This window comes from Mytilinidion resinicola (assembly GCF_010093595.1).
Source record: "Mytilinidion resinicola strain CBS 304.34 unplaced genomic scaffold BDZ99scaffold_13, whole genome shotgun sequence".
In the NCBI taxonomy this organism is placed as follows: domain Eukaryota; kingdom Fungi; phylum Ascomycota; class Dothideomycetes; order Mytilinidiales; family Mytilinidiaceae; genus Mytilinidion; species Mytilinidion resinicola.
The window spans coordinates 1,534,627-1,549,144 of record NW_022985449.1 but is presented as its reverse complement, the minus strand read 5'-3'; the positions used below and the strand labels follow the sequence as shown (position 1 = coordinate 1,549,144).

At 51.0% G+C, this 14,518-nt stretch overlaps 6 protein-coding genes across 6 annotated transcripts; 3 read left to right on the top strand and 3 right to left on the bottom strand.

Moving 5' to 3' along the window:
* Positions 1-528: 528 nt before the first annotated feature.
* Positions 529-2,248, bottom strand: BDZ99DRAFT_465015 (putative aminotransferase). The gene has a single exon (XM_033720448.1). It carries the CDS (start codon positions 2,165-2,167, stop codon positions 695-697), a length of 1,473 nt encoding a protein of 490 aa, XP_033575086.1. The 5' UTR covers positions 2,168-2,248; the 3' UTR covers positions 529-694.
* A 455-nt stretch (positions 2,249-2,703) lies between these two features.
* BDZ99DRAFT_391978 (dipeptide transmembrane transporter) lies at positions 2,704-4,394 on the top strand (the record flags this gene model as incomplete). Its single annotated transcript, XM_033715759.1, has 4 exons — positions 2,704-2,895; positions 2,943-3,416; positions 3,473-3,653; positions 3,703-4,394. 4 exons carry the CDS (start codon positions 2,704-2,706, stop codon positions 4,392-4,394), a joined length of 1,539 nt encoding a protein of 512 aa, XP_033575085.1.
* Positions 4,395-4,509: 115 nt separating this feature from the next.
* On the bottom strand, positions 4,510-5,462 carry BDZ99DRAFT_510156 (short chain dehydrogenase/reductase; the record flags this gene model as incomplete). The annotated part of the gene is made up of 2 exons (XM_033724455.1): positions 4,510-5,388; positions 5,435-5,462. The coding sequence occupies 2 exons, from the start codon at positions 5,460-5,462 to the stop codon at positions 4,670-4,672; spliced, it is 747 nt and encodes a 248-aa protein (XP_033575084.1). The 3' UTR covers positions 4,510-4,669.
* A 1,713-nt stretch (positions 5,463-7,175) lies between these two features.
* On the bottom strand, positions 7,176-9,709 carry BDZ99DRAFT_510155 (alpha/beta-hydrolase). Its single transcript, XM_033724454.1, has 3 exons — positions 7,880-9,709; positions 7,844-7,848; positions 7,176-7,630 (listed from the first exon to the last, which is right to left on the bottom strand). Exons 1-3 carry the CDS (start codon positions 9,519-9,521, stop codon positions 7,601-7,603), a joined length of 1,677 nt encoding a protein of 558 aa, XP_033575083.1. The 5' UTR covers positions 9,522-9,709; the 3' UTR covers positions 7,176-7,600.
* Positions 9,710-9,920: 211 nt separating this feature from the next.
* Positions 9,921-12,254, top strand: BDZ99DRAFT_73562 (uncharacterized protein). The gene is made up of 4 exons (XM_033728862.1): positions 9,921-10,054; positions 10,141-11,256; positions 11,302-11,671; positions 11,718-12,254. Exons 1-4 carry the CDS (start codon positions 10,020-10,022, stop codon positions 12,129-12,131), a joined length of 1,935 nt encoding a protein of 644 aa, XP_033575082.1. The 5' UTR covers positions 9,921-10,019; the 3' UTR covers positions 12,132-12,254.
* BDZ99DRAFT_536133 (alpha/beta-hydrolase) lies at positions 12,255-14,214 on the top strand (the record flags this gene model as incomplete). Its single annotated transcript, XM_033726571.1, has 4 exons — positions 12,255-12,960; positions 13,037-13,101; positions 13,154-13,260; positions 13,316-14,214. The coding sequence occupies exons 1-4, from the start codon at positions 12,439-12,441 to the stop codon at positions 14,212-14,214; spliced, it is 1,593 nt and encodes a 530-aa protein (XP_033575081.1). The 5' UTR covers positions 12,255-12,438.
* Positions 14,215-14,518: the final 304 nt, after the last annotated feature.

Sequence of the window (14,518 nt, the reverse complement as noted above, 5' to 3'; positions counted from 1 at the left end):
GTGGAGTAATTCGGAATATTTGGCCTCGGTAGCGTGGTTGGGTGGGCCACTAGCTTGTGCGGGCCACTAACTTGTGGATTACGTTACAATAACACCCTCATATACAATAACCTACTCAAGTACTCTATCAATACTAGCATATCTTAATAAGACACCGGCGAAATATCCGAGGCTTAAAAGCAGTTACCTGTAGCTGAGTGCCTGGTATAAGAGACGAGCTGTGCCCAGTTATAAATTCAACGCTAGAAAATACCACAACTTTCCTTTAATGGGCTCGACGTGAGGCGGTCCCAAGGCTGCTCCAATGCCACTCTTGACCGACAAGCTTGATTTTTCCGCCTTGGCAGCACTTTGAAAGCACTTTGATGAGAGCCTGGGGCATGTGGTACTGACCAGACGTGGGTAATGCGGTGTGACGCTTGAGGTGCGGTGAGCATGACGCCTGGAATTTTCCTTGGGTGATGCCATAGCCCAGGTTTCAAGACAGCACACAGCACACAGCACACAGCAGATGTCGTGCCAATGAAAGGTTGAGGTGTGTCAGAGTAAGGAGCGAGCTGATTCTCGTGACCAGAGGCTGACTGCGCCCGGACCATTCTCCAAAGCTGCAGATATGATCACGTGCGAATTAAGCCCTACTCCTTTTCACCGTTAAATTTTAATACATCCATGATTCCGAAAATAACACGCCTCTCTATGACAAGTCTAGCCTGGTTTCCTCTTGGACATACGCTTCCTTCAGCAGTGCTACCATCTTTCCTAAATCGACTACCGATGTAGTGAACGGTGGAGCGATAATAACATGATCGCCACGAACTCCATCTACCGTTCCTGCACCAGGATAAACGGCCAGCCCCAACTTGAACGCATTCTGCTGGAAATTGTATCCAAAATGACAAGACGTTGAAAATGTCTCCTTCGTCGTCTTATCCCTCACGAACTCGATGGCCCAAAACAGACCTCTTCCTCGAATGTCACCAACGAATTTACAACCACTGAACGTATCCATCAACAACTTACTCAAGAGCATGCCCATCAAAGCACACCGCTGAACGAGACTCTCTCTTCGCACAATCTTCTGCACTGCAAGTGCAGTGGCACAAGTCACGGGATGCGCTTGGTACGTCTGACCATGGTTGAAAGCAGCTGAACCAGCTCTCAGCGTGTCCACGATCTTTGAGGACATCAACACAGCAGCCACTGGCGCATATCCGCCTCCGAGTCCTTTCCCGATAGTGACAATGTCTGGCAGTACGTTCTCTTGCTCGAAAGCAAAGTACGTGCCAGTTCTGCCCATCCCGCACATGATCTCGTCCAGGTGAAGTAGAATCCCGTATTTGTCGCACAGCTTACGAACTCCTGCAAAGTACCCCTTTGGCGCCGCAACGCACCCAGATGTGGCGCCTACTACGGGCTCAGCAATGAAGGAGATGACGTTCTCCGGGCCTATCCGTTGGAACTCAGCGTCCAGCTCCGCAATCAGCCGAGCAACGTACTCCTGCTCTGTTTCGCCGGAGCGTTGGTATTGGTAGGCATACGCGGGTGACACAAATGATACATTGCGCATCAAGATATCCTGGTACGGCACCTTCCTCGGCAGGTTCGAGGAGACGGACATACTGGCGACCGAGTTCCCGTGGTAGCTTTGCGCTCTCGACACGAAAAATTTCCGCTGTGGCTCCCCCTTCTCGTAGAAATACTGACGAGCGAGCTTCAAGGCTGCATCGTTGGCTTCGCTGCCGCTACCACAGAAATAGGCTTTTTCGAGTCCATGCTGGAATCCACCGGGCGATACTTCTAAGATGAAGTTTGCAAGATCTTCGGCCGAGGAGGTGGTGTATGAAAGCGTGTGAACGTAGGAGACCTTTTGCATTTGTGCGACCGTGGCAGCCATGACTTCCTCGTTGCCATGCCCAATGATGGCGACAGCTGCTCCGCCGCAGCCATCGAGGATCAAGGCTCCGGTAGAGAGATGGAGGTAACTTCCTGAGGCGCTTATCACTTCGTATGGTGACTCCGTAAGGGATCGGTGCATAAGACGTCTTTCCTGGCTTCTGGATTCTGGTGGCACGGTGGCGGGTGCTGTTGCCGTCGCTGCAATTCTTGTTGAGGTGGTGGAAGCACCATCGTTCGAGGAGATAGTCTCGAGGAGGACTGAGGGCGCCATGATTAGTGCTCAATTCGACTGTATAGATGGTCTGGAGTACTCTCTGTTGCTAATAAAGGAATTAAGCAAGGACTTCCACCTCGGAGGAGAGGAGGAATGCAGTGGCCGCCTCTCACAGCTCCGCCACAGGGCCTTTCCGAACTCGGAAGCTCCAAGTCCCGCCGCAGAATTGGATGGGCCATCTTGTGGCACGCGTGACGCTTGTTGTTGGCAGATGTCGGGATGGGAGTCTCAGAAGCCGTTTGGTGGAGATCGGGTCTGACCGGATTTTGCTTTCGCTTCTCGACCGGCGTCTTGCTCCACCACTCCTATCGCCCTTCGCAACATCCGACACCCTATCTTCTTTCATCGTCTGAGTTTTCGGAGCATCCCTGAGCTCAATGAATGAAGCGCCTCGACTACCTCTTCCTGCTAACTCGACTGTTGCGCGGCGATGATAAGGACCGTTGCAATGGGTTCTATATGTAGGTCCACCATGTCAACGGGGAAATCACCCTTGAAAGTCATCATCGACCGGCATCATTCTATCATCTACAATGTCTTCAACCATTGAGAAGGTTCCGTCACTCGCGCACGTCAATTCTATTGATCGGGAGAAGGGCGAGTTACTCGTCGATCGCCATGCAGACCTCGGGCTTCAACATCTGGCCAAACATGGTCGCGTTGAGTACTCCATTGAGGAAGAGAATGCTGTACGATGGAAGATAGATCTTTGTTTGATGCCAATTGTAAGTTCAGATCAGTCATATTAAAGACCGGGAGCTGACATTACTAGTTGGCCCTCACTTTCGGACTCCAGTACCTAGACAAAGTTACCATTAGTTACGCTGCAGTCTACGGTATACGCAAGGACTTGGACCTAGTCGGCACGCAATACTCATGGGCCAATTCCATCTTCTATTTTGGTTACCTCGTCGGGGAGATTCCATCGAACTATCTCATGCAAAAACTCCCAATTGGCAAATTTGCATCGGCCAATCTCCTCATTTGGGGCGTATTGGTCATGCTCTGCGCTGTGTGTGAGAATTTCGCCGGTCTCGCCACTGTTAGGTTCTTGATGGGTGTGTTCGAGTCTTGTATCGGTCCTTGCTGGGTCACTATCACAGCCATGTTCTACAAGGGACAGGAGCAAGGGACTAGATGCACAGCGTGGTACTTTATGGTCGGAGTTGCTGCTATTGTGGGTGGCCTCTTGTCGTATGGTGTTGGCCATGTCGATTCCATTGCCATCGATCAGTGGCAGCTCGTTGTAAGTACTCGAGACATCGGATTAGATTTCAATGTGCCTTCTGCTGACTCATCTAGTTTTTGATCTGCGGAGGCTTCACCGTTGCGTGGTCTGTACTTGTATTCCTGTTCTTGCCTGACTCTCCACTCAACGCCAAATTTCTTAACGAACGCGAGAGATCTATCGCGGTCGAACGCCTGCGGAACAATCGGACGGGTATCAAGACGTCGCAATTTAAATGGCATCAGGTCAAAGAAGGTTCGTATTGCCCTACAAAACGGCCCGAAACAACTCTAACATCGGGTAGCTCTCCGGGATCCTCAAGTATGGATGATTACCCTCTGGGCTGGCATCAGCAATATTTGCAACATCGGAGGATCTTTCCTTCCTCTCATCATTGAGGAGATGGGCTTTTCAGGCATCACCACAACGCTTTTAACTCTGCCGGTGGGCGGAACAGAGTGTGTCGCTATGATCGTTGCGGGCGGAGCGTCTTGGTATTACACTAACGGTAGAACGGTAATTATGTTTGTGGTCGCTCTCCCAACGTTGGTTGGCACGATTTTACTCGAAGCTCTGCCACAATCCGCAACTTGGGGGCGTTGTGTCGGTGTTTGGCTTCTCCTTTGCGTGCCGGCATCGTACGCTATCCTTCTCAGTCTCATCTCCTCTAACATCGCAGGTTTCTCTAAGAAAATCACTACGACTTTCATGGTCTTTGTTAGCTTCTGCGTCGGTAATATTGTCAGTCCGCAGCTCTTTCTTACCTCTGAGGCGCCGCACTATGGTACTGGTTGTCGGGCGATGTTAGTGGCTATCTGCCTTTGTCAGGCGCTCTCGGTCGGGCTTGGATGGTATTACCGGTTTCAAAACAAGAAGAGGGACAGAGTATTGGCAGAAGCGCCTGTCGAAGCCGTCAATGCAGCTTCGGTGGAGGATGAGGAGTTCTTGGATAGAACGGATATGGAGGACGCGCTGAAGTTTCGATACAGATGGTAGCTCCGTAGGGCTACGCGGCCGCTCGCGCCGACATCTTTGGCGCTGCAACTCATATCAATATTTCCATTCTACTGTCAGACGTGCTTCAATGCACTCGTAGGGATCCGAACATCGTGTAACATTCTGTGCGCTGTGAATCGAATCCATCAATTCACCACATTTTAGAGGGCGTAAGTACATCGCAAGACTTCCCCTCCCCACACTTCAGATTTCCAGCAGAAGTACACTACAAGTATTAGGCTGTCCCCGTCGTGAACGCCCGCAAGACGTCATCCTCACCAGGGCCAGACACCATCCTTTTGAACAAAGCCACCTGCATCGGAATCCCTCTCTCCTTCAATGATGCTCAGAACGAGCTCGCCAGAAGTTTTTGGATCCTCAGCTTGGCCAAAACGGCCCCCATTCCTCGCTTCCTCGCTCTTACCACGGAGATTGGAAATCACGAACCCCGGGCACATGGCGAACGACTTTAGGCCTTTCGACTTGAACGCTACCCATTCCCGCATCATGAGCATGTTGAGTGCCGCCTTACTGGTGCAGTAACAATCTGCGCCTGGGAAATCAGAGCCAGAAGCACTCGCGGCAGCCAGCGATCCCAGGCCGCTCGTAACGTAGATCGAATATGGCTTCTCTGCCTTCAGCAGCAGAGGCCTGAAGGCTTCAGCTACCACCGCAGGCCCGATAACATTGACCTCTAGGGTTTCTTGGAAGCGTGTCTTCACGTCTGGATTTTGGCTACCCATGCCGGCGTTGTTGATGAGGACGTCCAGGGTTCCAAATTTAGTGCCGACTAGCTCGGCGGCTTGCTTTACCGATTCCGAGTTGGTGACGTCGAGCTGGACGGTGGATAAGGTGCCTTTTATTCCGGCTGCTTCGATCTCCGACTTGGCTTTCTCTGCGTTTTCGAGAGAGCGACAGGCCAGGATGATGTGGAATTTCTCTGATGCACTGGCTAGGACTTGGGTCGTAGCATAGCCGACGCCAGAATTGGCACCTAGATCATATAAGATAACGATCAAAATCAAGTCTATTCAGCTCACCAGTAATGAGAACTGTTGTTGGAGCCATCTTGGTGACGGTAGCTAAACGATTGAGTTTGGGAAGGACGATTGAGGTTGATGAATAGAAGACAAGTTAGGCTGACTAAAGAGCTAGTTTATCTGTTTCACGGAGACCGCAGTGGATTTATAGACGAATGCTACGGTGCTCCTCCGTGATATTTGTCCTTTTCTTAATACTGAACGGACGGTGCCCGTCGGCGCAGTCTGTCACTAATCCCGAAGGCCGAAGACACGAAACACCAAAAGTTAGTTCAGTGACAGACTGTAAGCGACCGCCTCCGTCCTAACGCCATAAGATGGCTCGCCTCATCGATCATCTGGATAGGGACTAGACCATTTCGGGAGATACTCTCTAGCAGCTGGCACAACATAGCGTATACTTTCAGAGACATGATATATCATCAAGCAGCTATTCCGCCCCTGGTGATACACACGATACGTACGGGTTTACGAAGTATAGCAAACCCCGGAAAGGGCTTTACGCGAACAATGCTAACCAAAATAACATGCGCTAGACCGACTTTGGCGATACTCGCGACCGGACTTTAGCATGTCCCCGCATCTGTGCTAGCGTCCAAGCCCCAACTCGCAGGTATCTTCATAGCTGGACTTACTCCGTTGTAGTCATCAAATGTAGAACTCCGCCTGAACAATCGACCGACAGAGTTTGCGCTCTTGCTAGCAGCCGATCCTCTATGCATCATGCCGTTCCCAAGCTCTGGTTGCCAGCCATGTAAGGCGCGACGACTCAAGGCTAGCAAACCTCAGAACACGCCTGAACGTTGCTGACTTTGACTGCAGTGCGACGAGGCTCAGCCAGTGTGCCAGAGATGCGCAAAGTCCCGCCGGATCTGCGATGGGCGGCAGGCTTTCATCGTACATACCGAAAACCCATTCGCCAGCGGCCAGAAAAAGCGTCCCAGAGGACCGCGATCAACCCGGAAAGCCGAGCCTGCAAGCAATCTGCATGTCAGTCTACCGCGGCAGCCTTTCGACTTGAAAGCCGAAGCCGTTATGTACTACATGCGGTTTTATCTGCATAGCCCAGACGATGCCCCGCCACTTCTGAGTGCACCTTGTGCACCGAGTGATCTGCTACATGGGCGACCATTACAGATAGAGGGTCAATTAGTGGACCTCGCCATATCATCGATAGCGCTAGCTCTCTTTTCACGAACCCAGAAATGCCCGCAAGCAGCCGTTGAGGCCTCGAAAAAGTATCACCAGCTTCTTCGGCTGCTGCAGCTCACTCTTACTTCCCTAGACCAGGACAACATCGAGCCCTGTCTGCTTGCAATCTTTCATATGAGTATGTATGAGAATGCTATCTATCGACCTCAACAGAGGAGAAACGCCCCCTTACCTTTGGCCTTGCCGAGCGTAGCGCATGATGAAGGCGCACTAGTCATATTAAAATATTGGAAAGAACACTTAAGTTTCAAGCAACCTTGTACCAACGTCATAAAGGCCACTAGGCGTGGGGCAATTAAGCACGCTTTGCTAGGGAAAGCTGTCCTGCCAGAATGGATAAAAGGGGGCGCCGCTTTCGGCGAGAACGGCCTCGAGCTCAAGTACGACAAAATAATTATACGCATTGCGAGTGTTCGGCAGAGACTTTCCGCTTTATATCAGTACAAACGCAGCCGGCAGCCAGGTCTGGAGGAACTCGCACGACTAGCGGAGCCGCTCAATCAAGAAGCGCAAGATATAGACCAAGCACTGCAGGACTGGAGAGCACATTTCCCGGAAGCGTGGTCATACACTCGACATCCTCTACCGACTCATCGAATTTGGCCTAAGACGAGCTTCTTTCCCCCAGTAGTCTCCAGCTTCCAGAGACTCGAAGATGCCGCGATTTGGGCGCGATACTACTCCAGCAGAATGCTTGTCCTCAGTACACGCCTGAGCATTCTTCAATTCATCGAAACAAATCCGAATAGCCTTCAGCGTGAACAAAGCACGAGTTCCCTTGTCGACTTACAAGCTATGGCTGATGGCCTAGCATCTACTGTGCCTTTCTGCCTTGAACGGTTCAAGCTTGCAAATAGTCCCGACACAGCCGATCAAGTTGTTACTCTGAAAACCAACGAGATGACAACGAACCCATATGCAGCCGGACTGATAACAAGCCCGCTTGTCACTGCGTCAACCATGGTCAGTCACATCAACGATGAGCTGAAGTCGTGGTTCAGAACCCAGCTCGCACAACTCGGGAGAGTCACGGGCTTTGGGATTTTCGAAGTCGCCACCACCGAGTAATGGTTGGACCTTGCAGAGAGATACGACGAGATCAACGGACTTCATTGCGCGCCAAAATCTACATAACTTTCATCGCTGTCTCGGCATCTGCATTCTCAATATGTGTCCCCCCATGTCCGCTTGCTATACCTGACCTTCGAGTTAACAGCTCAGTTCTCCTGATACATAGCTCGACGCTCATATCCGCGAAATCCTTGATGAGATCTAGCTCATGCAGCCGGTCCCAGATCTCATACCCTCGGCCCTGGTCCTCCTCGCGGGTCATCATCTTCGCGCCACTCTCCTTGATCACCATCCACCGCTTCTTGTCATCAAACCTTTCCCAAGGCGCCTCGCCATTTGCAAACTTGATCCACGCCTCCACCATAACCTCTCCGATCCTTTGGTGTCCTTCAGGCAATGTATGCTTCAACACAGACCAGATAAGCACATTGTCAAACGAGTGGTGTGCCATGCCACCCCACGCATTGTCGTATGGCGAAGGGACGTCAAAATGCCACGCATACACACTCGGAGACGCCAATTCAGCGAAATAGTTCAGTGCGGAGTACATCCCATGGCTCGTGAATCGTTCCAACGCAGTGAATGTCTCCGCCGGCGTCGAGGCTTCTGAGATACCGTACAGGTCTGCAATCACCTTAGCCTTTTCAGCGCCGAGATAGGACTCCATCTTCCGGAGAAGAAGAGGCGCTGTGGGCGTCGAAAGATCTGCGTCCTTGGCCATCGAAATTGGAGACAGATTATCCCATGCTTTGTTCCAGATGATACACTCGTTGATGCAGTCGCCCAACATGATCCTCGGACACCATTCGGGGATCTTGAATTCGTCGTATTGCGCATAAGTAGGGATCCCGCCGGGAATGAGCACTTTGTCATCGCATAGCCCCATCGTGATGACGGGCGTGATGAAAACAGGGACCATCGCAGCCGTAACATTGGCGGTACTGACAGCGAGAAGTTGCATGACTCTTTCGGCAGGTGGGAGGTCGAGGCTGATTCCTAGCTCGAGGAGCATATTCTCATAGCAAATCTGATATTCGTCAATCGACATGACTCCACACAGCCTGATCAGCCCAGACTGCAGAATAGCAGATGAGAAGAGCGCTTCATCTCGAAGGAGGTGCGTGTGCACTGAAACTCCGCCAGCGCTTTGGCCGAAAAGCGTGACTTGGTTCGGGTCGCCACCAAAACCGGCGATATGTTGCTGGATCCATCGCAGGGCAAGAACTTGGTCCCAGATGCCGTAGTTCCCGACACCACAGTCTCCGTGCTGTTTGTTGTATGCCTCCAGGTCGTGGCCCGCGAGAAATCCATAGACTCCGAGGCGGTAGTTCAGCGTGATGATTATGGTTGGTTTGGAAAGCACATTCGCTGAAGCATCGGCGAGGATCCGGCCATCGTAAATCGGCGATGAACCCATTGCATACACAAATGCGCCGCCGTGTAAGAACACCATGACAGGTAGTTTTGATCCATTTTGAGAGGGTAGTCTAGGTACTGAGATGTTGAGATTGAGGCAGTTGAGTTCGTCCGCGCTTGGCATTTCGAGCCATGGTCTTGCGGCTGAGGGGATGGGATAGAAGTCTCGAGGTGGCTGTGGACAATATGGCCCTAGTTTTGTGCCGTCGTGCTCGCCATTTTTCCATGCTGGTGAAGGAACTGATCTCCGGAAACGCCCTGGGATATTTGCGTATGGGATTCCGAGATACTGGCATGTTGAGTCGTTGTAGGAGAGACCTTTTATCTTGCCCAACCCTGGGATATGGGTTTCGACTGTGTCGACTTTTGGGATTTCGTCGGATTTCATGGTTGAGTTTGATGATTACTCGCGGATCTTTGGGATAATATAGGTTTGACGGTAGGTTTGATTCAAAATCTGATAGAAGATCCCACTGAAGGACCCTATGCGGCGGCAAGCACATGGCTTCTCTTGTAGCTCGGTCCCCAGTTCCTCATGATTGAACACAAGCGCGCATGCTGAAAGCATAATCGGATTCAATGGCCCACCCGTCGCCAGTCCTAGGAAGATAGTGAATATAGGTGGGTATTTACGACGGAATCAAACCCCGCCCTGACTCTGATCCCTCCCGATCAGATAGCATCTCGCACGGCCTATCAGCGGAGATATTCTAGCGTCCGAAGAACCGGCAACAAAAGCCGGCGAAGCCCCACCGTCAAACCCGAGCAGGTCCAACTCAGACGGCAACAGCACAGACGGCAACAGCACAGGCGGCGAGAAGACGTGTTAGGATAGGAGCAAGCAAGATATGGCTTGGTAGCAGTCGGAGCTGGAGTCCGATGCAGAATGGTGCGCACGACGATCGCGTGTGCTTGGTGCAGGTACGTGACGGATGAGTACACGGCACGTGACTATAAGGATCTCCAACTCGTAGGAAGCAACATGAACGAATGCTAAATGAGAACAGGAGATCTAAGATCAAATGTATACATCAGGGAGAACCGCCGTGTCGGAATTGTTTGAGGAATGGACGGACATCTCAAGGAGACTGCATCTTGTCTGGACCTAACATCCACGCCATCAGGAGGAAGCGGTACAGAACTCCTACGCTATCTCATAAGCCAACAACTGTCGACACTACCCATGAAGAGGGAGACATTGGCGCCGATAATACGACATGTGCTTCGAACGCGGTGTCTGCTATCGACCCAGACGGTAGAGTCATCAATACTCTCAGAAATACATCCAGGACTGATGTCCTCCAAGCTGCTTCAAAGTTCCATCAGACATTCCCTGAATTGAGCTTTCTACATCTTGCGACGTTCGATGTGGATTCACAAGAAACCTCAAGCCTTTTACTCAAGGCTGCGATGATGGCGCTGTGCTCTACTCACCAAGATGAAACTGCGAGGTATGTCAAAACCGCGCTTTCTGGGCTATTCCTAGAACCTCCAAAACTAGTCACAATTCAAACTCTTCTACTACTCGCTATGTATGAGTGGGGGGATGGGAGGGGATATGACGCATGGATGACCACTGGAGTCGCAATACGAATGATGCAATCCCTAGAAACCATGAGAGGACCAACCCGACCGAGTGAATTGGAGCAAGAGATTTACAATCGTACATTTTGGAGCTGTTTTATCATGGATCGACTTGTTCTATGTGGAAAGGGCCAGCCATTCACTCTACCCCTGGACCAGATGCGCATTCATCTGCCTATCGGAGATCAAGATTTTGCTTTCGGGCAATCCTCTAATCCGCGGATATATATTGGCAACATCCACGGAGACATGTATAATACTATCGAATACAGCTACAGCATATTAGTCAGGGGCTTCGATATTTGGGCCCGAATTCTCAAGTGGATCATCAACGGCGGGAGAAGGCAGCCTGGCATGACGCTCCTAGCTAACTGTCCCTGGACGCCTGGATCACCTTGGAAAGATCTATACGATGAGCTGGATGATTGGAGACAGCATCAACATCAGCGCATGAAGTATCCCGGAGTCCAAATTGCCGGTCATGTATCACTTGGCCACGGAGAGCAATTTGCATTCATCAACCTAGTCTACTATATCAGGTCAGTCTGAACGTGCAGAATCTCATGCCGGACTAACTCTTGTAGCATTCTGTTCCTTAGCCGAGAGTATATTCCGTTTCTTCCAAAACCTGAATCAATTCCGGTTGGACCTGTTGACCCGCCCCTCTTGGAATCTGCAGCCCCAGAGGGCTGGTGGGTGGAACGAGCCGATCAACTCTTCAACTCTTCGGCACAAATTACGAATCTTCTCCAGGAATTAGATGATCTTAACACGTCTTTGCTCACGCCGTTCTCAGGCTTCTGTGCCTTTTCTGCCGCCATCATGAATGCCTATGTGTCGAGCTTCCCGCGTATGAACTATGGGAAGTGTATTCATTTCTCAACGAAGCTACTCGAAGTCAATATACAGTGGCTGTCACGTTTCAAGGAAATCTGGAAGATGGGGAATGGTTGGGTAAGTTTAAGTGTCCGCACCGGGGTACACTTCTAATCCTGAGTAGTTCAAGACCACCTTACACGCTCGAAACCTCTACATCAAAGCTAGCCGAGATCACCAACGGTTCCAAGGCAAAACGCGAGCGGACTTTGAGGCCCTGGAAGCTTCGATCCATGACTCTTCTGGCGTCTCGCCTATCCACGAGGACGACACTCGAATGGCTGAAGTAGAAAGCCATGAAAGAGAGATCGACACAAGCCATGCGGCTGAGGCAGCACTTGGCTTACAACAGTTGTCCCATTCGCACAACATTCCCGAGCAATCTTTGCAGCCATTAGAAGATATGTACTTTCCGCACGAGATCTCGATCTTCAACCAGTGGAATCAGGTGTGGCCACTTTGGGGAGAACAGCAGTTTGGGCCGTTGGCATCTGGAGGCTTCAATCTTGACTATAATATCGACATTCCGGGTCTCTAGATCGCTGAGACTGTTCAAATTTCATTCCGGATATGAAAAGTGGACCTTCACTATCTGGCCTCGGATAATAGGCTCTAGTTCGCAAGATGCACAGTCTATCAGCCGAGCCTCAACAACAAGGATATGATTGCGGCTGAAAATAGGGTCTGGCTTTAGGAACTGACATGCCTATCAGTACCACTTACAAAGCTCAACTTCGAAAAGCCGTCTGCTAATTTCAAGTGGTACATATTATAAGCATTCAATATGGTATCTCACTGGATAACAAAGTTGACACAAGCTATTTTGCGCTGTTCAACCCGTCATCATGCAACTTCATTCTCTATGCTTTGTGTTGTCGGCTCTGTCTCAGGCCCAGGTCTATGCTGCATCAGGACCTCTCGGGCATGCCAAGAATGGCACATTCTTAGGTCGCTCAGTACCTCAGTTCAAGCAGGATTTTTTCCTTGGGATTCCCTATGCTAAGCCACCCATTGGAGAATACCGATTTCGATATCCTCGATCATTGACTTCAAAATTTCAAGGTGTCAGGGATGCGACCAAGATTGGGTACACCTGTCCCGGAAAAGATAATGCTACTCTCTATGAATTGAACGAAGACTGTCTGAACCTGAACATCGTTAGGCTGTCCAACTACCACCCCACCAAGAAGCTCCCGGTCTTAGTGCAGCTGTATGGCGGCGCAGGGCAGACTGGATCTACCAACTCAGATGGCAATAATATGACATTCTTAGTCCGAAGGTCACAAGAGATGAACGAACCTGTGATGATAGTTTTTGTCAACTTCCGGAAAGCAGCTTTTGGATTTCTAGCAAGTCAGGATGTTGCGGTAAGTCGATAATCCTTCAGAACCCGAGATCCAAACTAACTTCTTCTAGAATGATGTTCGCATGGCCCTCGACTAGGTCCAGGAGAATATTGCAGGTTTCGGTGGGAATCCGGACGAAGTCACCATTATGGGTCAATTCTCGTAAGTCTTAGTAATAAATGGCAGACACAGAATACTTCTAACGAATACAAAGGGGAGGGGATATGGTACTATGGCAGGTGCACGCATACGGAGGTGGAGGAGGGAAATCCCCGCTCAGAGCAGCCATCAGCGTGAGTGGATCAAGCAACGCAATTGCGAGTAGGCATTCCCCTCACTGTGTCAAACACGAACACCGCTCACGGGTGCCCCTTAGCCAACAGCACCGACTGGTACCAGCCCCTCTACAACACTCTCGTCTCGCGCCTCAACTGCACCTCCGCGCCCGACCAACTCCAATGCCTCCGCCAAGCCCCCTACGAAGCCCTCAACGCCACCCAACAGGACCTCTTCTTCTTCGCCGTTACCGACGGCTCCTTCCTCCCCATGGTAGGCGGCCGTGCAAAAAAGCTCGTCAAGTTCCACAAAGTCGCCCTCATGACCGGCGGCGGTATCGACGAAGGCGATTCCTTCGGCGTGCCGGGCGCCAACACTGAAGCCGACATCATCACTCGCGGGCTCCAGCAAGGCTCGGGGTACACCATCTCCAACAAGACCTGGGAGACAATCTTCAAGCTGTATCCAGACGACCCGACGCAAGGCATTCCAACCGGTACTGGCGAGGAACGCTTCGCGTCGCATGGCTACATGTTTAAGCGCCAGAACGTCATCTCTGGGGATGTTGTGTTTAACAGCAACAGCCGACAAGATGCTAGAGTCATGTCTGCGGCTGGCATGCCTGTGTACAAGTATCAGTTCGCAACGCCCTCTTGGACGAGTAAAGAGTTCGCTCCGGCGGCGTATCTGGGCGCCGGCCACGTGACGAACCAGCCTTTCAGCATCAATCACCCGAACAACTTCACGCTGCCATGGTGCGGCCCCCGAGAGGCGCGAACACGGCTGAGGGAAATGACTTCGTCGATGACGGTGGCTTTTGTAGCAACGTTAAATCCGAATAAGCATGGCCGAGACTTCACGTATTGGCCTGCGTATAATGAGAGTAGCAACGGTATTAACTTTGTGTTTAAGGATTCGGGGTCGTGGGCGGAGGAGGACACGTTTAGAGAAGAGGCGATAGATTGGCTGATTGAGACGCAGGCGGGGCGAGGTCAGTGAGGGAGAAATTAGATTACATTGAAAGGAGAGCGAGATGCGGCATTCTCAAACATGATGCCACAGACTTATCAGCCTGACAACCTAAGTATGCGAGAAATCAAATCAAAGCTTTTCGCTGGATGCTGAGAATGCAGATGCCGAGACAGCCACACAAGCTTTGTAGCATTTTGCATCCATACAGCACGAGGATACCGCTAAAAGGGACTGTCTAGCTAGATGACTAAGCAATGCTTAGCCGAACCAGGTTAGTCGACCTTTATTACCCTATACTCACTTTCCCCACTGCATCAATTCATATAACAAA

Excerpts from the sequence above, each read along its gene's own strand:
- BDZ99DRAFT_510155 (XM_033724454.1), bottom strand. The coding sequence starts at position 9,521 with ATGAAATCCGACGAAATCCCAAAAGTCGACACAGTCGAAACCCATATC.
- BDZ99DRAFT_73562 (XM_033728862.1), top strand. The coding sequence starts at position 10,020 with ATGGTGCGCACGACGATCGCGTGTGCTTGGTGCAG. Across the intron at positions 10,055-10,140 it reads ATCGCGTGTGCTTGGTGCAG|GAGATCTAAGATCAAATGTA; the intron begins GTACGTGACGGA and ends AAATGAGAACAG. Across the intron at positions 11,672-11,717 it reads GGAAGATGGGGAATGGTTGG|TTCAAGACCACCTTACACGC; the intron begins GTAAGTTTAAGT and ends AATCCTGAGTAG.
- BDZ99DRAFT_465015 (XM_033720448.1), bottom strand. The coding sequence starts at position 2,167 with ATGGCGCCCTCAGTCCTCCTCGAGACTATCTCCTCGAACGATGGTGCT.